At 39.2% G+C, this 25,551-nt stretch overlaps 1 protein-coding gene across 1 annotated transcript in view; it reads left to right on the top strand.

The window, feature by feature from the left end:
* Positions 1-448: 448 nt before the first annotated feature.
* Positions 449-25,551, top strand: part of SCFD1 (sec1 family domain containing 1) — a 393,314-nt gene continuing 368,211 nt past the window's right edge. The window contains exons 1-6 of the mRNA XM_053697938.1: positions 449-525; positions 852-922; positions 14,211-14,299; positions 14,415-14,505; positions 14,706-14,828; positions 14,955-15,042. Of these exons, the coding sequence (XP_053553913.1) occupies positions 495-525; positions 852-922; positions 14,211-14,299; positions 14,415-14,505; positions 14,706-14,828; positions 14,955-15,042 (493 nt within the window). The 5' untranslated portion in view covers positions 449-494. The remainder of the gene's footprint in view (positions 526-851; positions 923-14,210; positions 14,300-14,414; positions 14,506-14,705; positions 14,829-14,954; positions 15,043-25,551) is intronic.

Raw genomic sequence — 25,551 nt, 5'->3', positions numbered from 1 at the left:
TTTGTTTATTTTTTTTATATTAATAGACTGCCTTCTGGGCAGGCTTATCGCCTAGTGGGTAATATAGGGAGTATCTATGTTTTTAAACAATTAAGATTTTGCAGTAGACTGTACCTTTAACTTATAAAGATACAGTTTTCTGTAGACCAAAACGTTTCTGTACATCGCACTTGTAAGTAAATAACAACTGCCAATTAATTCATATTTTTTGAGGCATTATCAGAGACTACAGCATTAGTTTTCTTTTTCATTCAAAACTAAAATAGGTTTAGCTGCATTTCCTTTTTTTTTCGCTTGATGGCGATATAGTTAAACATCTGAGAAGCAAGGATGCGCTGTCATTTTCACTCAACATCCGCGTTCTGTTGGGATTTTGCTGATAGCGACAATATTCCTGTGCCGTTGTCATAGAAACTGGTGAGTGGTTGAGGTATCGCACTTTGCCACGTCACCATACGTGACGTGCGCCGAGGGGAGGTGATTGTGAGAGGAAGATGGCGGCCTCTATCCGGGAGAAACAGACGGGTAAATACAAGAAAATATTATAGAGAGACTGCTGGAAAGTCAATAAATATGTATAATCAGGAAGGGAGATGGGAAAAGTCCTATATTTTGCGCAGCAAGTCTTACAAATGTCACATTTCAGTGTTCTAATTTATCACCAACTGTCTTGTATAGTAAAGTGTAAACTAGTCTCTAATAAAATTAAACATTATATAAACCACTGTACACCGTTTAATCCTTTGAATACCAGGGCTGTGTGAAATAGTGCTATGGGTGCTTTCATTCTGGCAGGGATTAAGCTAAATCGTTTACTGTGAATTAATTTACCATGTTTTATGTTATTTCAGTTGCCCTAAAACGTATGTTGAATTTTAATGTTCCTGTTGTCAAGAGCAGCACAGGGGAACCGGTATGGAAGGTGAGATCTTGTCTGTCTTAAGAATCCATATTCCTCTGGGGAGCAACATGCTGGGAAAAAGTACAATGGAGACATACATAAATGTCAGGTGTAAATAAATATGGTGTAGTACAGAGTTGATTATTTGCAATATATGTTAAAGGGATATGTTAAATTACTTGAAAGTGATGATATCACATGAACTTATCTTTGTAAAAAAAGGAAGTTTGGGGGGTGTTTTTTTTTTACCTCAAAATGTGTTCTGCTCAACAGAGTAAGTGATCTGTAAGCAGTTCTCTCCTCCAATGTTCAGCCTCAACTCAATGGCACATCATCCGGGCTATCCAATCCAGCACCTCAGTATGCTCAGTGGTATGTACAGTGGGTATTGAAAAGAATCACCCCCCTTGAAAATAATCACATTCTGTTGCATTGCAGCCTGAACTATAGACAGAGACAGTTTTTGTTTATCCAGTTGTAATTACTCAGTGCTACTTATAACATCCAAGTGAAAGCTATAACACCAACATGTCAGACACATATAAGGACAATTCAAAGGCAGAATTACTGAGTTGGAAAAAGGATCACCCCCTCCTAAAATTACTTGTTAACTCAATCAGGTGTAGCTAATCGCCTTCTCAACGGCACACACAAAGCCATTTGATCTTCAACTGTGATCAGCTGTGGACATATTGATTAGCTCAGCATGAAAAGAGCTTTCATGGAGCATCTTAGTCCCTGGTAGTATAACTGAAGCAAACAATCAACTATGGGGGGCACTGTCAAAAGATCTCTCCGGGATAAAGTTGTGGACAGGCACATGTCAGGAGATGAATACAAGAAAATATCAAAGACTTTATCAATGCCTAGAAACACAGTGAAGTATATTATTAAGAAGTGGAAGGTATTTGGTACAACACAGACCCTCTCTGGATCAAGACGTCGCTCCAAACTGGCTCAAAGAGCCAGGAGGAAACTGGTCAGAGAAGCTACCAAGAGGACCACAGCAACTCTGAAGCAGTTGCAGGAATTTATGACAAAGAGTGGTCATTGTGTGCATGTAACAACAATATCACAAATTCTCCACAAATGTGGCTTGTATGGGAGGGTTGCAAGAAAAAAGCCACTCCTCAAGACAGGCCACTTGCAGTCATGACTGAGCTTTGCCATAACACACCTAGGAGATTCTGAGGCCACACAGAAAAAGGGGTTATGGTCAGATGAGACTACAATTTAATTATTTGGCCTCAACACCTAACAATATGTCTGGAGAAAATCCAATACAGCTCACCATCCAAATAACACCATACCTACAGTAAAGCATGGACGTGGTATTATCCTGTTATGGGGGTGTTTCTCTGCAGCAGGCACTGGAGCACTTGTCAGGATAAAAGGAATAAGGGATGGGGCAAAATACCGTCAAATTATTGAGGAAAATCTGCTGCCCTCTGCCAGGAAGTTGTGAATGGGAAGAAGGTTTACCTTAAAAAAATGACCACCAAGTTGTTAAAGTGAATGTAAATTTTTCTGTTTTTAACAATATATATTGCTTCATATTAAGTGTCTTATTCAAAACGCATTATTATTTTCTTAAAATTTGCAAAATATAACATTATATTTTATTTAGAAACTTATCTCCGTTTTCAGGTAGAGCTCCTCCCATCCATTACTTCCCTTATTTCTTCCTCATAACGTATAGAGCGGTCCCACCCGCTCTATGACGTATTAGCAAAGCGCGTTCACGATCTCTTGTTTTTGTGCGTATGCGTTTAAAATCTACTGCCGAATTTGCGCATGTGTTACTCAACTATTGTGCAATTGCGATCGTAAATGGAAATAAAAATGCGCATGCGTACCGAGTGCTTATCTTCTCAAAGCAACATAGTATTGTTTATGGCTGCGGCCTTTTTATGCGCATGCTTAAAGCGTGTACGCGCATCGCTTCGAAATACAAAACCAGTTTGTTTACGCATGCGCATAAGGAAATAGTGATGTATAGCAAAAGGGGCTGGACGCCACGGGGTATGACTAATTATTAGTTTACTAAAGTGTCAATCAAACTAATAAACGCGGACAAAAATGGCGGGCGGAGGAAGAGAGCAAGACGATTAGAACTAAATAAGTATATACATCGATATAATTGAATGTTTTAAAAAAAAAAAAAAAAACGATGACTTAAACTTAAAGGGACACTGTACCCAAAAATTTTTTTTTGTAATTCAGAAAGAGCATGCAATTTTGAGCAACTTTCTAATTTACTCCTTTTATCAATTTTTCTTCATTCTCTTGCTATCATTATTTGAAAAAGAAGGCATCTAAGCTTTTTTTTGGTTTCAGTACTCTGGACAGCAGTTTTTTATTGGTGGATGAATTTATCCACCAATCAGTAAGGACAACCCAGGTTGTTCACCAAAAATGGGCCAGCATCTAAACTTACATTCTTGTATTTCAAATAAAGATACCAAGAGAATGAAGAAAATTTGATAATAGGAGTAAATTAGAAAGTTGCTTAAAATTTCATGCTCAATCTGAATCACGAAATAAATTTTTTGGGTACAGTGTCCCTTTAAGCTAATTTTTAGAGATAAAGCAGTTCTAATTGTCTACTATCAGTGACTTTACATCCACTTTAAAGGAGAAAACGGTGAATGTCTTTGTTAAACCCCATTGAATATCTGTGACATGACTTGAAGACTGCAGTCCACAAACGGTCACCATCAAATGTAATGGAACTGAAGCAGTTCTGCAAACAAGAGTGGGCACATATTGCACAGTCTAGATGTGCAAAGTTAGTAGAGATATATCCCAACAGACTTAAAGGCACATTAAACCCAATTTTATATCATATAGAGAATACAAATTCAAACAATATTCCAATTTACTTCTATTATCTAATTTGCTTCATTCTTTAGATATCCTTTGTTTAAGAGATAGCAATGCACATGGGTGAGCCAATCACACAAGGCATCTATGTGCAGCTACCAATCAGGAGCTTATAATCCTATCTAGATATGCTTTTTAGCTAAGGAAATCAAGAGAATGAAGCAAATTAGATAATAGAAGTACATAAGAAAGTTGTTTAAAATTGCATGCTCTTTCTAAATCATGAAAGAAAAAAATTGGGTTTAATGTCCCTTTAAGACTGTAATTAAAGCAAAAGGTGGTTCAACAAAATATTGACACAAGGGCGTGATCCTTTTTGCAACTCAGTGATTCTGTTTTTGAATTGTCTTTATTTTTGCCTGACATGTTGGAGTTATAACTTTCACTTGGATGTTATAAGTTGCACTGAGTAATTAAAACTGGATAAACAAAAACGATGTCTGTCTTTATTTCAGGCTGCAAAGCAACAGCGTGATTATATTCAAGGGGTGTGATTCTTTTCAATATCCACTGTATCCACTCTGTGCCCTTGCTAGTGAAAACTGGCAGTAGCAGAAAGTTTGAAGAAGTCCACACATGGGCTGTAAAACTTAGCTTTTATTCCACAACAAAGTTAAAAAAATAAACAGCCAATCAATATCATCAGTGCCGAGTTCACTCTTTGCTTTACCGTAATCTCTTGGAATTTCATCATAATCTCTAAAGATTTCACAGTAAACTTTATTAACTTCTGGAGGGAAAAAGTGACCATGCCTGCAAATGACATATGCATGGTAGTCTCAGGACTAGCATTCTCATTGAATGTTTAAAGTTCCTCTAAAATGAGAAGTAGCTACTTAAGACATTTTGAGATAAGTTGTTCATGTGATATTTTCTACTCTGCTTTTTTACAGATATGCTGCATCACATGTCTTTTTAAAGAGACATTATACACTAGATTTCTCTTTGCATAAAGGTTTTGTAGATGGTCCATTTATTTAGCCCATCTGGGGGTGTTTTTGTAGCAATGTATAGTTTTGCTTATTTTTTTAATAACGTGCTGATTGTCAGACTCCTAACCAAGCCCCAAAGTATTAGACTCAAGTCTACAGACTCCCTCTTACTCCTGTTTCTGTAATGGGTCTTTTCATATGAAGGGGTGGTCTGCTCTTCCTGCTGTCTCACCCCTTTCAGTGGGTGTCCCAGCCTCACCTCATCAGCAGTGCTAAACTGGGAGGTTCTAAGAACGTTTTTTAAAAGGTTTTATACTGGATTTTTGGATCAGTTTCTCTGCTTATTTTTCTTTATAGTAGTGTCTATTACATGCAGTTATATGAAAATTGGTTTATACTGTCCCTTTAATTCCAACAAAAAGTTTTCATTTGACATTCCTAGGAATGGCCACTTACACTGTCATAAAATTTGCTGATCTCTGACAAACATACTAAAATCATTTTTTGCATAAGACATTTAAGTTAAATTACCTATTTAGACCCAACATGCTGAATTCTCAATAAACAAATCATGGCCTCTCTCATGAAATGAGAAGATATAGATTAATTTGGTATTTCCCTCCTTGAACCATTCACAGCTAAGGATATTTTAGTCATTTGGCTTCATTGAAGTTTCAGTGGGGTTTTTTGAGGGGGTTTTCTCAGTAAAGGTGCCCACACAAAACATCCATTGTTTTTTCAGCAAACTTTAGTTTGGAGAAATACCAAATAATGCACATTTTATATTTCCATGTTTACCATCAGTTCATGTGGATTGTCTACCTATGCAATAAAAAATGCTAAAATGTTCTAGTTGAAAATGAGAAGAATCTTGTTACCTTTTACATTTTATAGTTTATATAGAAAATTACAAAAAACAACGCCTCCACAACTCAAAGGCACTTTATTTTACAAAGGATTATAAAAGGGTAAAAACACGCTAACATGCACTTACTATGTGCAAGATAAGATTTGCAAATCTGACTCCTTGTTATCTAGTCTATTCACTAGCCTACACGTTTTATGGCATCAGATACAACTTCCTGCAAAGGCCTCCTCCTTGTAGGGCTGTGACAGGAAGCACAAATTAGTGTATAAAATAAATAAAATGTCAAATCCATTAAAATCGATGAACAATACATATTGCAATGATTTATATTATGTATAAGCAACTGTTTTGTGCTTTTTTTTATTAAAACAATGAAATAGACTGTTTGACATCCCTTTAAACCTCCAGTAACTGCAGCATTCATGGCATCTCCCCATTCTGTAACAGTTCCAGTGATTATATGTAGCTCTTCTGCAGAGTTTAGCTCTTAAAAAAGTCTAAAGGTAGCCGGGGAAACGCGTTACTACAGTGACATGCAAATCTTATCTTGCACATAGTAAGTGCATTTTAGCGTGTTTTTATCCTTTGTATATTAAAGTGCCTTTGAGTCATGGATGCAGTATTTTTTGTTGTATATTAGTGCATTACTTTGGGACCAAGAGGGTTAAAGGGACAGTCTACACCAGAATTTTTATTGTTTTAAAAGATAGATAATCCCTTTTATTACCCATTCCCCAGTTTTGCATAACCAACACAGTTATAATAATATACTTTTAACCTCTGTGATTATCTGGTATCTAAGCCTCTGCAAACTGCCCCTTTATTTCAGTTTATTTGACAGACTTGCAGTTTAGCCAATCAGTCCCTGCTCCCAGATAACGTGTTATCTATATGAAATACGTGAACTAACACCCTCTAGTGGTGAAAAACTGTTAAAATGCATTCTGAAAAGAGGTGGCCTTCAAGGTCTAAGAAATTAGCATATGAACCTCCTATGTTAAGCTTTCAACTAAGAATACCAAGAGAACAAAGGAAAATTGTTTAAAATTACATGTTCTATCTGAATCATGAAAGTTTATTTTGGCCTAGACTGTCCCTTTAAACAGCATGCACAGCGACAGGGGACTTCCACAACAAATTTTCATCCGTGGAATACTACCCTAAGTGGACTGATATTGAGTGAACACACAAACACAATATCCATGAAACTAAGACTGTATCAGTAGCAGAAAAGAATAACAGTGGATATTTTATTACACTGCTTGCGAGAAATTAGTATATTATTTCACTTTATAAAATCTGTTTGATTTTAGTGAACATTGTGTATATTGCATCTGGTTCATATGCAAATAGATCACAATTAATAGTGATGTTCATAACATAAGTTATATCTGCCGAGGCTTAAATACAAGGTAATCAGGTAAAAAGTATATTAATATAACGGTGTCAGTTATGCAAAACTGGTGTACGGGTAATAAAGGGATTATCTATCTTTTTAAACAATAAACATTCTGGAGTCGATTGTCCCTTTTCACTTCCCCAAACTATAATTTAGAACAGCTCTGAAGTATGTTGAGATAAATCATCCATGAGTGAACTTTCATGTTCATTGATGTGTTTTTGAGTACAAAGTCCTTTAAGCTCCAAGACTGCCATGAAAGTTCACTCATGGATGTTTTATCTCAACCTACTTCAGAGCTGTTCTAAATTATAGTTTGGGGAAGTGAGAAGTACACAGATGTTAACTACCACTCTGCATATATATAGACACCTATTCATTTATCAATGCACAGGTTTAATGACTATAAGTAATGGTCTATATTTTTAATAATAATTATAATAATATTCTACGTGTTTGGAAGATTTGATAACCACTCTATTTTCAAAATTAATTTAATTAATTAAACATTAATTTTATAGGGACTTGAAACACCATTTTTTCCCCCATAATTCAGATAGAGTGGAAAATTAAAAACTTTGAAATCATTTGTTGAAAAGCAGGTAGGTAGGTTTAGGAGCACACACATGTTTGTAGCTCTTTATGGCAGTGTTTTTTTTTTAACATTTTCATGAGCACTAGATTACAGCAGTGTTTTCTGTCATTTAAAGGCCAGCTTTACATATTGTCATTATTAAAATTCTGCAAGTTATCAGTTGATTGTTACAATAAATCCAATATCAGTTTGTTTTTTTGCTCTTTGTTTTGAAGGTCTGGGTAGCCTCAGTTACACACACAAACACACAAATGTAATTAACCCTTTTAATCCCCAAGAGAAAGCATGAAAAATGGTTAATACGTTCTCTATTTATTATATTTAGTAACCACAAGCCCTGTCCAACTGACAGTTATTCAGGATTGTTTCATTAGTTCTCAATATCGAAAATACATCCATAAAGTTCTTCCTTTTAAAGGGACATTAAACACTAGATAAATGCTAGATAGAATTATGCATTCAAAGAAAAGACTAGTCTGAGAATAACATGTAAATGCATTTTTTTTTAAAGTTTCATTAGCTGTTTAAATATTGACAAAATAACATTTTAGTGTCTATAAAACAATGGGAGCTGCCATGTTTTAACTTGGGTTACCTTCTCTGCTGTGGCCAAATAGAGACAGTAATAAATAGGTCACTAGAGTGTGCAGCCAATGGCTGTGTGGAATATAACAGTGTTCTGCACTTAGATTTCTAACAGGAACTGAAATGCTCACAATTTCAGAATGGAATTACAGAAAAAGGTGACAAAATAATGAAAGTATATGTAATTTATCATTTTATATTACCTTCTCAAAGTATGTAATGTCCCTTTTTAACAGTGAAAAACTGTTTTCTTTCTAATGACACAATGAGTCCACGGATCATCTAATTACTATTGGGAATATCACTCCTGTCCAGCAGGAGGCGGCAAAGAGCACCACAGGAAAGCTGTTAAATATCACTCCCCTTCCCTCCAACCCCAGTCATTCTCTTTGCTTACACTTGAGTAAGGAAGTGGTAAAGTTAGTGTCCAAGAAGATTCTTCAATCAAGAATTTTGTATTTTATTTGCAGTACAAGTATGTTCTTTTTTTTCCTCTAGGGTGTAGCCGTAGTCCATTTCAGTCTCTTCAGTAGAGCATTGGTGGCTTTTAAGCAAAGGGAACTTGTGGGACATAATTCTCACTGTGCCTCCCTAAAATTTAAATAAAGTGCTGCCCTTTTTTATTATTTATCCACAGGTCTATGTGAGGGAGAGGACCTCTCAAACCTAGTGAGCTGCCTTGCTGCCAGGCAGAATTTATTGAGGAAAGTGCTAAATTTATTTTTCTTAAGCTGTATTAAGGAAAAAATATGGCACTTTATTATTTCCCTGGAATGGGATGTTTAATACCTTAATCCTTATGTTTTAAGGGGATTATGTAAAGCAGCATTTGCAGGCACTGGGGGAGACTAGGCTCCATGTTGCTGATACTCTGTCAGTTTTTTATTATGGAAATTAAAATAAAATGTCGACTGACACGTTATTTTTGACACACCCTCGATGGGCGGGGCTTGTGTGGCGGTAGAATTATCTGTTGCACACATTTTCTCTCAATTACGGTATATGAATGAGAGAAATCTTGCAACTTGCCGGTTTTAATTAAAACGGATTAACGATCATTTAACATTATTTGCAACAGCTCTGTTTTGGTTCCTGTTTTCATACACATTATCTCTGGTAATCCAGCAAGGTTGACAACTCAACAGAGCTAAAGCTGAGGTGTAGAAGCTGTTTGAAGCGTGTTGAATCATTATTTTGCATTACATTAAAAAATAAAGCAATTACGTTTTTACAGTTCATCAAAAATAAAGCAGTTACGTTTTAAAATTTAAAGAAACTGTACCGTTTTTTTTTCTGTATAAAATTTTAGTAAAATTGTATATATTCTTATTTCTGTTAAGAGGGATCAAGACTCTGTTATAGATTACAGATATCCTTTATGTTTAAATGCTAATATAGTCTGACAATCCTTTCTGTTCCTCATGTGTTGAGAGAACACTAAATTTTAGGGATAGATTTTTTGAGCCAATATTGTCTAGGACTGATGCTGTCCAGGAGTCTTTTGACAATGTTCAAATATGCCGCAGTTTTTCTCTTCAGGTGTCCCAAATTTTAATTAATTAATACAGTGCCATGCTTTTCCTCCCAATTCCCTTGCTACAGGGAAAGCTCAAGAGGAAATGTAAAGAATCAGTGTGTGTGGTTTCTGTCACGACTGTATCTATTCCGAACGTTCCCTTTCATAGGTTTGAAGAAGAGGATATTTTGGTAGCACCTGAGGGTAAGATCTCAGATTCAGACAGTGTAATTCGTTCCTCTGATGCTGAAGTTGTATCCTTCAGATTTAAGCTAGGCAGCTCCGTTTACTACTTAAGGAGTTTTAGCTACCCTAAACGACTCCGACACTATTGTCATAGTCAATCCTAAGAAGTCTTGTAAGCTAAACAAGTATTTTGGTATACCTTCCACGGTGGAGTTTTTTTTTCCTGTACCAGATAGAGCTACAGAGATTATTGCTAGGGAATGGGAGAGACCAGGTATCCCCTTTTCTCCATCCCCTATATTTAAGAAGATGTTTCCTATAGCAAGACGTTACCCAAGGTGGAAGGGGCAATTTCCACGCTAGCTTAGAGGTCCACTATTCCTATAGAATATAGTTGTTCCTTAAAGGATCCTATGGACAAGAAATTAGAGGGGTTACTCAAGAAAATGTATGTACACCAGGGTTTACAATGGCAACCTGCGGTGTGTATTGCTACCGTCACTAGTGCGGCAGCATACTGGTTTGATGAGTTGTCTGATTCTATTCGGATAGACACTCCTCTCGAAGAGATCCAGGATAGGATCAAGGCCCTTAAGATGACCAATTCCTCTATTACTTATGCTTCCCTACAGAAAATTCCTCAGAGTACCGTCTTTCAAGATGGAAGCTATTAGTTCCATTCTTCCCTTGGTTCAAGAGGGTCAATTTATGACAACAAGGGACCATCACAAGTTTCTGAGGTTTGCATTTCTAGACAAATACTCCAGTTTGGGGCTCTTCCATTTGGCCTTGCCACAGCTCCCAGAATTTTTTCAAGGGTTCTGGGATCCCTGTTGGCGGTGCTCCGATTGCGGGGCATTGCAGTTGCGCCTTATCTGGACGACATTCTGGTTCAGGCGCCATCCTTTCAACAAGCAAGATCCCACTCGGAAATGTTATCTTTCCTGCGATCTCACGGATGGAAGGTTAATTTGTAAAAGAGTTCCTTAGTTCCATCTACAAGGGTAATTTTCTGGGGAACCATAATAAATTCATTATCAATGAAAATTTTTCTGACAGAAGTCAGGAAATCAAACATTTTCAATTCCTGTCTAGTGCTTCAGTCCTCTCCTCGGCCATCAGTGGCAAGATGCATGCATGTAATCGGTCTGATAGCAGTCATGGGCATCATCCCGTTTTCCCGTTTCCACCTCAGACCTCTGTAGTTATGCATGCTCAGGCAGTGGAACGGAGATTATGCAGATCTATCTCCACAAATACTTCTGGAGCAGGAGACAAGGGATTCTCTTCTTTGGTTGTCTCAGGAACCTCTCCCAGGGAAACTGTTTTCACAGACCCACCTGGGTGATTGTGACGACGGACGCCAGCCTACTGGGAGGGGAGCAGTCTGGGGCTATCTAAAGTCTCAGGGGACATGGATTCAGACAGAGTCTGTTTTACCCATAAACATTCTGGAGCTGAGAGCAATCTTCAATACTCTTCTGGCCTGGCCTCAGCATCGGCCAGGTTTATCAGTTTCCAGTCGGATAACATAACTTCAGTTCACATCCGGATGGAGTTCAGTGGAACTCCATCCGGATGTATTTTCCAGCTTGATTCTCAAATGGGGACAGCCGGAACTGGATCTCATGGCATCTCGGCAGAATGCCAAGCTCCAGAGGTACGGGTCGAGGTCAAGGGACCCTCAGGCTGTAATGATAGACGCTTTAGCGGTACCTTGGAATTTCAGTCTTGCATACCTATTTCCCCCGTTCGCTCTTCTACTTCGGGTCATTGCTCGAATCAAACAGGAGAGGGCATCGGTGATCCTCATTGCACCGGCGTGGCCTCGCAGGATTTGGTATGCAGACCTGGTGGAGATGTCATCTCTTCCACCTTGGAGACTTCCATCGAGAAAGGACCTTCTACTTCAAGGGCCCCTCCTTCATCCAAATTTAGTTTCTCTGCAAGCTTACTGCTTGGAGATTGAACGCTTAATTTTATCTAAGCGTGGAGTCAGTCATTAAGACCATGTTTCAGGCTCGTAAGCCTGTGACTAGAAAGATTTACCATAAGATATGGCGTAAATATCTTCATTGGTGTGAATCCAAAGGCTACTCTTGGAGTAGAGTTCGGATTCCTAGAATTTTGTCTCTTCTCCAAGAGGGTTTGGAGAAGGGTTTATCGGCAAGTTCCCTAAAGGGTCAAATTTCTGCCTTATCTATTTTGTTACGTAAACGTCTGGCGGATGTACCAGACGTGCAATTGTTCTGTTAGGCCTTGGTCAGAATCGGGCCTGTGTTTAAACCGGTTACTTCTCCTTGGAGTCTTAATCTAGTTCTTAAAGTTCTTCAACAGGCTCCATTTGAGCCTATGCATTCCTTAGATATTAGGTTTGTTATCTTGGAAGGTTTTGTTTCTTGTTGCTATTTCATCTGCTCGTAGAGTTTCAGCGCTCTCGGCATTACAGTATGAGTCTCCCTACCTTATTTTTAATTCGGATAAGGTAGTTTTGCGTACCAAGTTAGGGTTTCTCCCTAATGTGGTTTCAGATCGGAACATTAATCAGGAGATTGTTGTCCGTCCTTGTGTCCTAACCCTCCTCAGAAGGAACGTCTGCTGCACAATCTAAACATGGTGCGTGCATTGAAATTCTATTTGCAGGCGACTAAGGATTTTCGTCAGTCTTCTGCTCTGGTTCTGCTTCTGTGATTTTCTATGGAAACGTAAAGGACAGAAGGCTATGGCTACTTCTCTTTCTTTGTGACTGAAGAGTATTATTCACTTGGCCTATGATCTGCTGGACATCAGCCTCCTGAGAGAGTTACGGGTTATTTTACGAGGGCTGTTACCTCTTCCTGGGCATTCAAAAATGAAGCTTCTGTGGAACAGATTTGCAAGGCTGCAGCTTGGTCCTCTCTTCACACTTTTTTCTAAATTCTATAAATTTAGATTTTTATTGCCTCGGCTAAGGCTTCCTTTGGGAGAAAGGTTCTTCAAGCAGTAGTGCCTTCCGTTTAGGTTCCTTATCTTATCCCTCCCTATTATCTGTGTCCTCTAGCTTGGGTATTGATTCCCAATAGTAATTAAATGTTCCGTGGACTCATCGTGTCATTAGAAAGAAAACAACAAAATGTATGCTTACCTAATAAATTTATTTATTTCTTGACACAATGAATCCATGGCGTGCCCTGTTGTTTCTTAAGGATCTCAAAAAGTAAGGCTTCTTGCAGACTTTTGGTTATTAAACAAACTTTTTTTTAAGGAACCATCTAAGCATATTTCATCCTCATTACACAGAAACATCCTGGTAAAATAACACCATTCAATTAGTTCCACCTGCATTTGCAACCCATACCACACAAAGCTTAGTTTGAGTCACATTTCTTGCTTTTGTTATGTGAGGGCACTTAAGGGATTATAAGAAATCAAAAGTTTGGTTGGCTACTAATTTAGACTTGTTGAGCGTAATTGTAAGGCATTGACGTTTTTTTTTTTTTTTCTTTTTCAAATAGGGGAATGAGCATTTCTATCCTGCCTTTTACCATATCATCTTGAGTATAGGGCTAATCATTTTAAAAATATTATTATAAGGAGGACTAAAAACATCATAAAGCTGGTTCTATCAATAATTGCTTGTTTATGTAGTTGGCTGAAATGATGAATACGATAGGAGTGTCTGATGGCAAAATTGGCTAAATAGCTACTTTCTATGCCGTTATTTGGTTACTGTGCATATGAACTTTTCACATATATCCAGCTTGTGCCATATTCAGTTGATTCTATATTTTAAGTCACTATAGCAAATTAACCTATAGAAATAAGACAAGTATATTACCAGAGGTCTAAAAATATATTATACAGGTTATTTTTATAGGGACATTTAAAAAAAAAAAAAAAACTGGGAAGGTGAGGTATTATGTTTTATGCCTTTTAAAAATCTCGGCATTAGTTTCTGATGGCCTACGGCCCTACACAAAACATATATCAGATATTTATTTAATGGCGTTGGCTTATGAGACATTTTTGCCAGTACTACTACATTGCATATACATACAAATATAACATAACCATTTACTTTAGAAGTATAAAGATGGACCAGTTTTTTTCTCTGTTGGAGGTAGTTCTAGCTTGCATTGTGGTGCCTGGATCCATTTATGGGCTCTCGGCAATCTTTGTTGCAATGTTAGTTATGAGGAGATCCTGAAAGGTCCATTCCAGTGAGGTTGCATAGAGTTCTTTCAGTCAAAGAACTTTACAAGGATCCGATCTCCTAGTGTTAATCTATAACCAAGTAATAATCCATCATATATGTACATTTAATTTTTTTCTATAAATTTAATTCTTTATATTTTTTATATTTTAGGTTCTTATCTATGACCGTTTTGGACAAGATATCATCTCTCCACTACTTTCTGTGAAAGAGCTGCGAGATATGGGAGTCACTTTACACCTGTAAGTGGAATGTGCTACCCCCACCCCCCATGGTTTGAAGGTTCATTAAAACACTCTCCTTCAGGAAGTAAAGTAGCTATGTCACTAAGAAACCGTTCCTGTCTCTTTCCATCAGGCTTTTGCATTCAGACCGAGATGCAATCCCAGATGTTCCAGCTGTGTATTTTGTGATGCCCACAGAGGAAAATGTGGACAGAATTTGTCAGGTAACCTGAGCAGTGACAGTTACATCAGACTTTTGTTCTAGGGAATATTTCTTGCATACGGTATATTCGGTTCTTGTGTAATGCATTATTTACTTTACCTGAGATGATATGACAAAATTTTGCTGTGTGCATATTTGCAGTTTTTGCGACTGTGCATTGACAGATCTAACAATCTCACTCTCTGCTCTTCATGTTTATAGGACCTAAGGACGCAACTCTATGAATCATATTATTTAAACTTCATCTCTGCCATTTCCCGCAGCAAACTGGAGGACATAGCAAGTGCAGCACTGACAGCTAACACAGTGTCTCAAGTATCAAAGGTGAGGAGACTTCCAGAGAGATGTTTTTCATTCAGTCTTGGGCAGCTGGGAGTTTTTTTTTTTTTTGCTCAATAAAACTCCTCATCTGGCTGTTAATCATACATATACCTTTTATCTCTTCTTTAGGTCTTTGACCAGTACCTCAATTTCATCACGCTAGAAGATGATATGTTTGTGCTCTGTAACCAGAATAAGGAACTGGTTTCTTATCGTGGTAGGTGAAATCGTTTCTGTATTGAAGTGGATGATGTTACATGTTGCAGTGTATTACAAACGACCTATCCAATCAGTTTACTGATGGGAGGAACTTCCTTACTTGATAAGATAAAAACGAAATGTATGCTTAACTGATAAATTTATTTATTTCATCATCTAATTACTATTGGGAATATCACTCCTGCTCAGCAGGAGGCGGCAAAGAGCACCACAGCAAAGCTGTTAAATATCACCTCGCTTCCCTCCAATCCCAGTCATTCGACCGAAGTAAAGGAGAGAAAGGAAGTAACAAGGTGCAGAGGTGCCTGAGGTTTATAACATAACATAAAAATTTCTGTCCTCAAAAACAGGGCGGGCCGTGGACTCACCGCGTCAAGAAAACAATTTATTAGGTAAGCATACATTTTGTTTTCTTTCTATCGACACGGTGAGTCAACGGATCAACTAATTACTATTGGGAATCAATACCCAAGCTAGAGGACACAGATGATAAGAGAGGGACAAGACAGGGAACCTAAAAAGAAGGCTCCACTGCTTGAAGAACCTTTCTCCCAAAGGCAAAAGTATCAAATTTATAGAATTTTGAAAAAGTGTGTAGAGAGGACCAAGTTGCAGCTTTGCAAATCTGTTCCACAGAAGCTTCATCTTTGAATGCCCAAGAAGAGGAAACAGCCCTCGTAGAATGAGCCGTGGCTTTCTCAGGAGACTGCTGTCCAGCAGTTTCATAGGCCAAGCGAATTATACTCTTCAGCCACAAAGAAAGAGAAGTAGCCGTAGCTTTCTACCCCATACGTTTCCCAGAGAGAACTACAGAGTAGAAGACTGACGAAAAACTTGGTTGCCTGTAAATAGAATTTCAAAGCGTGCACCACGTCTAGGTTGTGCAGCAGATGTTCCTTATGAGAAGAACCTTAATAACAAGGTTTTGACTCAAGGGAGGAGTAACCGGTTTAAACACAGGCCTAATTCTGACCAAGGCCTTACAGAACGATTGTACGTCTGATACATCCGCCAGACGTTTATGTAATAAAATAGACAAGGCCGATGCCATGATCCTGCCTAGAATTGAACCTGGGACCTGTTTCTATTTCTGTTGTTGTTCTTTCCCAGCCTGTTGTCTTACCTCTTTGCCACCAGATGGCTTGATCACAGGCTAAGAATATTGGGTTTTTCTGATTGCTGCAACTTTGGCTCTCTGGCTCCACCTGCTTACCAGCTGAAACAAATCATATAATCAGCAGCCTGCTATATTTGGGAGGTTTGCTTGCAGTTCTGGGCCTTGACATTGAGTGTTATACTCTGACAGACCCTCTGGTCCTGTTTCCTGAGTGAAATACAGATTTGTTGGATTTCCTGGTGCGTGATTTCTGCTTCATTTTGTGACTACTCTTCTGGATATTCCCTTGGCACTGTGTTTCGTTTTTGGACTGATTTCCTGGCAATTAATCTTGGCTAATTCTCTATTTCCTAAGGACTGACTCAGGTACTTTTGCTTGCTTGTTACCTGATACTACAGAGTTCCAGTCTACAGCATATGCAAGTATCCTGCCTGTTATTACAAAGATCTGCATTCCTGCCTGTTATTTCAGAGTTCCAGTCTACAGCATATGCAAGTATCCTGCCTGTTATTACAAAGATCTGCATTCCTGCCTGTTACCACAAAGTTTCAGTCTACACCATATGATTCCAGTCTACAGCCTATAGTTCCAGTTTACAGCATATGCAAGTATCCTGCCTGATACTACAGAGTTCCAGTCTACAGCCTATAGACTTTGCCTTATCTAAATTGCATATCTCTGCATTGCTAATTATCCTATCAATAAAACCATCACCTTTATTTCATAAAACCTTGTACCTGTTTAATTATGCCAAAAAGGAAAGACTCACACAGACAAAACACAACTTTAACCCCAGAACCTGACACCTCTGCACAACAGCTCCCAACTCCTGAACCTGCTCCCTTGCAGAGTATGACAGAATGTCAAGGCCCTACATCAGAGCTTGCGGAGGTGATCCATTCTTTGACTGAAGTGTCAGAGAGAATTTTGTCTGTGGACTCTCATCTACTACAACTTAACCAAATTCTAAAAACCCTTCCGGATGCATTGAAGTCACTTATCCAAGATTTCACTGCAGGATTCCAGACTTTACAGGATAGCCTGAAAGACTTTATCAATAAAAAACAATTCTGGGTTGGGCACTCCTATTCCTGTGTCCACTACCCCAAAGACTGTATCCTTACCAATCCAAAGGAGGATATCAACCCCTCTTACCACTCATGAAATGGCTAGAAGGAGAACTAATGGCTTATGTTTCTATTGTGGAGCTACTGGGCATGTAATATCTTTTTATCCAGTGAGACCCCCTAAGAAGTCTGTTCCGGGGTCTCCACCTCTAAATCCTGAGTCATCAAATGGACAGGCTACAGAGAGGAAGTCAAACTTTAATCCCACTTCGGATTCCTCTGGCGATGGGTGGGTTCTATTTTACATCCCCAATTTGATCAGCCTAGGACTGCACCTTCCAAATACTCTGATTCCTGTGAAGTACTAACATGTCATCCACAGAATCCTAGTACTACTAATCCAGAGACTTGCCTACCAAATGCAGCTACATTCTTATCTTTGTGCATTTCAGAAGAAATGTCTAACTATTCTACCATTGAAGATGATACTGATTCTGACACTGAAGGGTCGGTGCTTCAAACTGCTGTTCGGAAAAATGGTCCTTTACCTCCTCTTCCTCAGACCCACCTCTTCAGAACCTACAAGCCTAGAACTGCACAGAAACCAAAGATCAGTCCTGTTGGGGCCCTCTATACTAATTTCAGTCCCCAGAATCCTCTTCTGGAGAGCCCTTCAAAAAAGATAATACCTCCTGATTGTACATATGCCTCTGATGGCACTCTGGTACGCATCAAAGATCTGGAGTTATACGAGAATGCTAAGTCCGCCCAGAGGTCGTCCTTGAGGAGGGGGTACTGTCATGATCCAGCCTAGGATTGAACCTGGCACCTGTTTCTATTTCTGCTGCTGTTCTTTCCCAGCCTGTTGTCTTACCTCTTTGCCACCAGATGGCTTGATCACAGGCTAAGAATATTGGGTTTTTCTGTTTGTTTCAACTTTGGCTCTCTGGCTCCACCTGCTTACCAGCTGAAACAAATCATATAATCAGCAGCCTGCTATATTTGGGTGGTTTGCTTGCAGTTCTGGGCCTTGACATTGAGTGTTATACTCTGACAGACCCTCTGGTCCTGTTTCCTGAGTGAAATACAGATTTGTTAGATTTCCTGGTGCCTGATTTCTGCTTCATTTTGTGACTACTCTTCTGTATATTCCCTTGGCACTGTGTTTCGTTTTTGGACTGATTTCCTGGCAATTGATCTTGGCTAATTCTCTATTTCCTAAGGACTGACTCAGGTACTTTTGCTTGCTTGTTACCTGATACTACAGAGTTCCAGTCTACAGCATATGCAAGTATCCTGTCTGTTATTACAAGGACCTGCATTCCTGCCTGTTACTACAGAGTTCCAGTCTACAGCATATGCAAGTATCCTGTCTGTTATTACAAGGATCTGCATTCCTGCCTGTTACTACAGAGTTCCAGTCTACAGCATATGCAAGTATCCTGCCTGTTATTACAAAGATCTGCATTCCTGCCTGTTACTACAGAGTTTCAGTCTACACCATATGCTTCCAGTCTATAGCCTATAGTTCCAGTCTACAGCATATGCAAGTATCCTGCCTGTTATTACAAAGATCTCCATTCCTGCCTGATACTACAGAGTTCCAGTCTACAGCCTATAGACTTTGCCTTATCTAAATTGTATATCTCTGCATTGCTAATTATCCTATCAATAAAACCATCACCTTTATTTCCTAAAACCCTTGTACCTGTTTAATTATGCCAAAAAGGAAAGACTCACGCAGACAAAACACAATTTTAACCCCAGAACCTGACACCTCTGCACAACAGCTCCCAACTCCTGAACCTGCTCCCTTGCAGAGTATGACAGCCGATATTTGACCCTTCAAAGAACTTGGTGATAAACCCTTCTCCAAACCTTCTTGGAGAAAAGATGAAATTCTAGGAATTCGAACTCTACTCCAAGAGTAGCCTCTGGATTCACACCAATACAGATATTTACGCCATATCTTATAACAAATCTTCCTGGTAACAGGCTTACGAGCCTGAATCATGGTATCAATGACCGACTCCGAAAAACCACGCTTAGATAAAATTAAGCGTTCAATCTCCAAGCAGTCAGCTTCAGAGAAACTAGATTTGGGTGAAAGAAGGGCCCTTGAAGTAGAAGGCCCTTCCTTAGTGGAAGTCTCCAAGGAGGGAGAGAAGACATCTCCACTATATCTGGATACCAGATCCTGCGAGGCCACACCGGTGCAATGAGGATCATCGACTCCCTCTCCTGTTTGATTTGAGCAATGACCCGAGGAAGAAGAGCGAACAGAGGAATTAGGTATGCAAGACTGAAAATCCAAGGGACCGCCAGAGCATCTATCAGTACAACCTGAGGATCCCTGGACCTCGATCCGTACCTCGGGAGCTTGGCATTCTGACGAGATGCCATGAGATCCAGATCCGGCTGTCCCCATTTGAGAATCAAGTTGGAAAACACATCCCGATGGAGTTCCCATTCCCCCGGTTGAAAGGTCTGTCTGCTCAGAAAATCCGCTTCTCAATTGTCCACTCCTGGAATGTGGATCGCAGAAAGACATCAGTTGTGGGTCTCTGCCCACTGAATAATCTAGGCTACCTCTTACATGGCCAAGGAACTCAGAGTTTCTCCCTGATTATTGATGTAAGCCACTGAAGTTATGTTGTCCGACTGAAATCTGATAAACCGGGCTGAAGCTGAGGCCACGCCAGAAGAGCATTGAAGATTGCTCTCAACTCTAGAATGTTTATGGGGAGAACAGACTCCTCCCAAGTCCATGTCCCCTGAGCCTTTAGAGAGCCCCAGACTGCTCCCCAACCTAGCAGGCTGGCGTCCATTGTCACAATCACCCAGGAGGGTCTGCGAAAGCAGGTTCCCTGGGAGAGATGATCCTGAGACAACCACCAAGGAAGAGAATCTCTTGTCATCTGATCCAGATGAATTTGCAGAGACAGATCCGAATAATCCCCGTTCCACTGCCTGAGCATGCATAACTGCAGAGGTCTGAGGTGGAAACGAGCAAACGGAATGATATCTGTGGCGACTACCATCAGACCGATTACCTCCATACATTGAGCCACTGATGGCTGAGGAGAAAATTGAAACGTCAGACAAGCATCGAAAATCTTTGATTTTCTGACCTCTGTCAGAAATATCTTCTTCAATATGGAATCTTTTATGCTTCCCAAGAATACTACCCTTGTAGCTGGAATTAAGGAACTCTTTTCCAGATTCACCTTCCATCCGTAAGAGCGCAGGAAGGATAACAGCATCGTCCATATAAGGCGCCACTGCAATGCCCCGCAACCGAAGCACTGCCAACAGGGATCCCAGAACCTTTGAAACATTCTGGGAGCTGTAGCAAGGCCGAATGGAAGAGCCACAAACTGGAAGTGTTTGTGTAGAAAAGCAAACCTCAGAAACTTGTGATGATCCCTGTGGTTGGGAAAATGGAGTTACGCGTCCTTTAAATCTACTATTGTCATAAATTGACCTTCTTGAACTAAGGGAAGAATGGAGCGAATAGTTTCCATCTTGAATGACGGTACTCTGAGGAATTTGATTAGACTTTTGAGATCTAAAATTGGTCTGAAGGTTCCCTCTTTTTTTGGGAACCACAAATAGATTGGAGCAAAATCCCAGACCCTGTTCCTGAACTGGAACAGGAACTATCACTCCCATGTCGGAGAAGTCCTGAACACAGTGTAAGAACGCCTCTCTTTTTATCTGGTCTACAGATAATCTTGGGAGCAGAAACCTGCACCTGGGAGGAAAGGTCTTGAATTCTAGTTTGTATCCCTGGGACCCGATTTCTACCGCCCAGGGATCCTGAACGTTTCGAACCCAAGCCTGAGCGAAGAATGAAAGTCTGCGCCCCACAAGAGCCGGTCCCGGATCGGGGGCAGACCCTTCATGCTGACTTTGATTCATTAGTGGGTTTCTTAGATTGCTTTTCCTTGTTCCAAGACTGGTTGGACCTCCAGGAAGGCTTGGACTGTTCCTGTTTAGGAGAGGAAGATGAAGGCTTACCCTTGAAATTTCAAAAAGAACGACGTCCCTTCTACTTATTTCTCTTATCCTGAGGCAGGAAATGCCCCTTTCCTCCCGTAATGTCGGAAATAATCTCAGCTAATCCCGGCCCAAACAAGGTCTTACCCTTGTAAGGGATAGCCAAAAGCTTAGACTTGGACGACACATCCGCAGACCAGGATTTCAACCATAAGGCTCTGCGGGCCAGTATGGCAAAACCAGAAATTTTTGCTCCCAATTTGATAACCTGAAGGGAAGCATACGTAATAAAGGAATTGGCCAACTTAAGAGCCTTGATCCTATCCTGGATCTCCTCAAGGGGAGTGTCTGTTTGAATAGAATCAGACAACGCATCAAACCAGTATGCTGCCGCCCTTTTGACGGTAGCAATACACACCGCAGGTTGCCATTGTAAACCCTGGTGAACTTACATCCTTTTAAGTAACCCCTCCAACCTCTTATCCATAGGATCCTTGAAAGAACAACTATCCTCTATGGGAATAGCAGTTTTCTTAGCTAAGGTGGGATTTCCCCTTACACCTTGGGGACTGTCTGCCAAGACTCCTTGATAGTCAGCAATAGGAAACATCTTCTTAAAAATAGAGGATGGAGAAAAAGGGATACCCGGTCTCTCCCATTCCATAGCAATAATCTCTGTAGCCCGATCTGGTACAGGAAAACACTCCACCATGGAAGGTACATCAAAATACTTGTTAAGTTTACTAGACTTCTTAGGGTTGACAACGACAGTAGTGTCAGAATCGTCCATGGTAGCCAAAACCTCCTTGAGTAATAAACGGAGGGGTTCTAGCTTAAACCTGAAGGATACAACTTCAGCATCAGAGGAAGGAACTACACTGACTGAGTCTGAGATTTCACCCTCAGATGCTACCGAAATATCCTCCTCCTCATACTTTTGGGAGGGAACATTCAGAATAGCCACAACCGTTTCAGAAACCTTACTCACTGATTCTTTACATTTCCTCTTGCGCTTTCCTTGCAGCATGGGAAAAGCAGACAATGCATCAGAAACTACAGAAGACATGAAGGAAGCAATGTCTTGCAAGGACACTCCAGACGGAGAATACTCCTGGACAGCATCCGTCTTAGACACTGTTAGTTTAAAAAGTTTATCCCTGAAATGTAATGTTCTCTCAACACATGAGGAACAGAAAGGGATTGGTGGTTCAATATTAGCATTCAAACATAAAGGACATCTATAATCTTGCAAAGAGTCTTGGTCCATTTTTACCAGAATTAAAAGTAAAGTACTCAATTTTTAATCAATAATTCACACAGAAAAAAAAAAAAAAATAGTTACTGGCTCTTTAAATATAAAATGGAAAAATGTGCTTTTATTTTAATAGAAATAAAATTAGTTTATTGATGCCAGAAAAATAATGTTAACAAAAACCAGAACGCCTGTACACCTCAGCAAGCTCTTGCTGAGGTGCCTACCTGCCCAATCTGAAAAATTGAGGTATTCTGAGGGGACAATAACGTTGAAATAATTTCACACAAAGCTTAGAGACTTTTGCTGTATAAATATGTTATTGATTGTTTCTTTGTGAAAACTACCCTAAACAAGGGTCCCACAAGTAGCGGCTATCACAAAACTTCAATTATAGTAACATTGTAATCCAAGACATCCAAAATAATAGAAACGGGGGCTTACCACTTCAGATGACGATCCAGATTTGTAAAGATCCGTGTAATCGGTTATGTAAGGTATTCCAAAGTTTGACTCACCTATTGCACTAGTTTGTATAGCTATAGTGCACTTGCGGTATTAGCCTCCCATAAACACAGCAGGTGGAATACACTGCTGTGGGCTGTCTCTCACACAGAACTGCTAGGGCTCTCCAGAAACCCCTAATAGCGATAAGGCAAGACTATTTAAGCACTTTCACAGTCCCATAGAGAAACAATGTTAGGCAGGGAGGGATAAATTGATTTAAAATAGCGATTTATTATACTTGCATTAAGAACACAAACGGCACAGAATGAATCCACAGCTGATGCGTTTCCTGCCTCACTGGCAGTTCATCAGAGCTAAAGAGAAGCGTCCCTAGCAGCTGTTTTAATCAAAAGTGAGCAGTCAAAATATCCAATCACAGGTAAAGCAGGTAGAAATACAACTTAACCATTTGATGACCTTGTTCACGGCAATATATAGTATATCGCAATATATACTGAATATAACAAGCATACAAAAAGACGATCTTAAAAATGCTAATAAAGTATTGCAAATAGAATTGCGGAAATATCTTATGTATATACAATTTCTTTGTAGCTTTTACAATAGGTACGACCAGTATAGAAATTAATATTTTAGCATACAGTAAGTTGCTAACTAGAATAAATAAGATAAATGCATTTGGTATATTACAAAAGCAACTGCAACAAAAATGTTTTAAAGCCATATAACTTGTCAAGTAAGACAATAAAGAAAATAAAGAAAAGAAGAATTCATGTTAATAAATGCACCTAACATTAAATATCATGGAAAAATTGGATTTTGTATTTAGTGTGAGCTATATGTTCACACCTGACAAAGTGACATAATAAAATTAAACAAAATAGTATTGAATCATAACTATCTAACCTTACATATTCAAAAAGTGATTTAAGAGGAGGAATAATTAGATATACCAATAAATCCTATCTATCTATGAACAACTTAACATCACTGATTTTATTCATCCCTTGTGGGAATCCTGTTTTCAGTGTATAGATCCAAAAAATTTCTTTTCTACTGAGGGCTTGATATCTATCTCCACCTTGAAATTTAAAATGATCTAATCTATTTTTGTGTTCAAAAAAGTGTTTCGCCACAGGGGTCTGTGGGACGTCTGCTTCTATAGATAGCAGGTGTTCCCTAATCCTATCTTTGAGATTTCTGGAAGTCAAACCTACAAATTGAAATTTGCAAAATGTGCAGGTGATGAGATAAATTGTAAAAAATGGAATTACAATTTAAACGTTCTTTTATCTTATAAATTTTACCAGTATTAGTTGAGGTAAAATTATCTCCCACCAATTCATAGCTGCAACATTTACAGGGCCTGCCTCCACATTTGTAGAAGCCTGGGTTTTTAGAAAGCCAGCCTGACTTAGTTGAATTACTGGAAAGGACCTTAGAGCTAAAGTTTTTTTCTCACCTTGTCTCCTATAGTATCAGAGCTACGAGATATGAAATTACAACTAGCTGAGATAGATCTTAAATCTACGTCTCTCTCCAGTAGAGGCATTCTGGTTTTAATGATATTGCATATCTCATTGAACTGTCTACTATATTTCGTGATGAAATTGACCCCTTTATGTTGTGAGCTCCTAATATTGCTCTCTCCGCGATTCTTATCCCTCAACAGACTATGCCTCTCAAAACTGAAAATGAAAATAATCCAGACTCAAACCGGAGTGTAGTGGATAAGGTCCTTAGATAAGTATTTAGGACACAGACTGTGAAACCGCAACCCAAGCTCTCCTCTCCGGCATACAGAAGTGAAAGGGAGAGTGCGAAAAATAAAATACTGATGCGTCACATAACTCCGCCCCTCGTAAGCGCCATTACACTGTCCTCCCGGTCGGTAGCTTAAACTAAAGTAAAAAACCGCTGGGAGCAAAAAAAAAACAAAACACCACCATATCAGAGCCTGTCTCCTTGTCCTCTAGTGCCTGCAAATAAAGCCCCCTTAACCTGTTACGGGCCATATTCTTTTTAGAGTCACATTAAATAAAGTGAAGTGCCATCTTTTTCCTGCAGTCCCAGAAAAAAGAAATATAGCACTTACCTCAATAAAGTCTGCCTGTCAGCAAGGCAGCTCACTAGGTTTGAGAGGTCCTCTCCCTCACATTGACCTGTGGAAAAATGATAAAGACTCATGATCCTTTACAGTCTTTCAATATTATGGCAGCATTAATTACATGGGAGGCACAGTAAGGATTGTACCCTACAAGTTCTCATTGCTTAAAAGCCACCATTGCTGATACTGAAATGGAGTACGGCTACACCCCAGTAGGATAACAGCACAAACTTGTACTGCAGAAAAATAATAAAATCTTGATTGAAGAGTCTTTCTAGACACCTAAACTTTACCACTTCCTTACACTAACGTAGGCAAAGAAAATGACTGGGGTTGGAGGGAAGGGAGGTGATATTTAAAGGGCCACTGTAAGTAAATATTTTCTATGCCTGTTACTAACTAACTACCCCAAATACGCTTTTTATCAATAGCATTTCATTAACATATCTCTACCGTATATCAGAAATCTTGTCTGCAAATTGAATTGCTTTCCAAA

This window comes from Bombina bombina, chromosome 1 (genome assembly GCF_027579735.1).
Source record: "Bombina bombina isolate aBomBom1 chromosome 1, aBomBom1.pri, whole genome shotgun sequence".
Taxonomy (NCBI): domain Eukaryota; kingdom Metazoa; phylum Chordata; class Amphibia; order Anura; family Bombinatoridae; genus Bombina; species Bombina bombina.
Note: the sequence above shows the minus strand (reverse complement) of the source record. Positions and strands in the feature narration are given on the sequence as shown.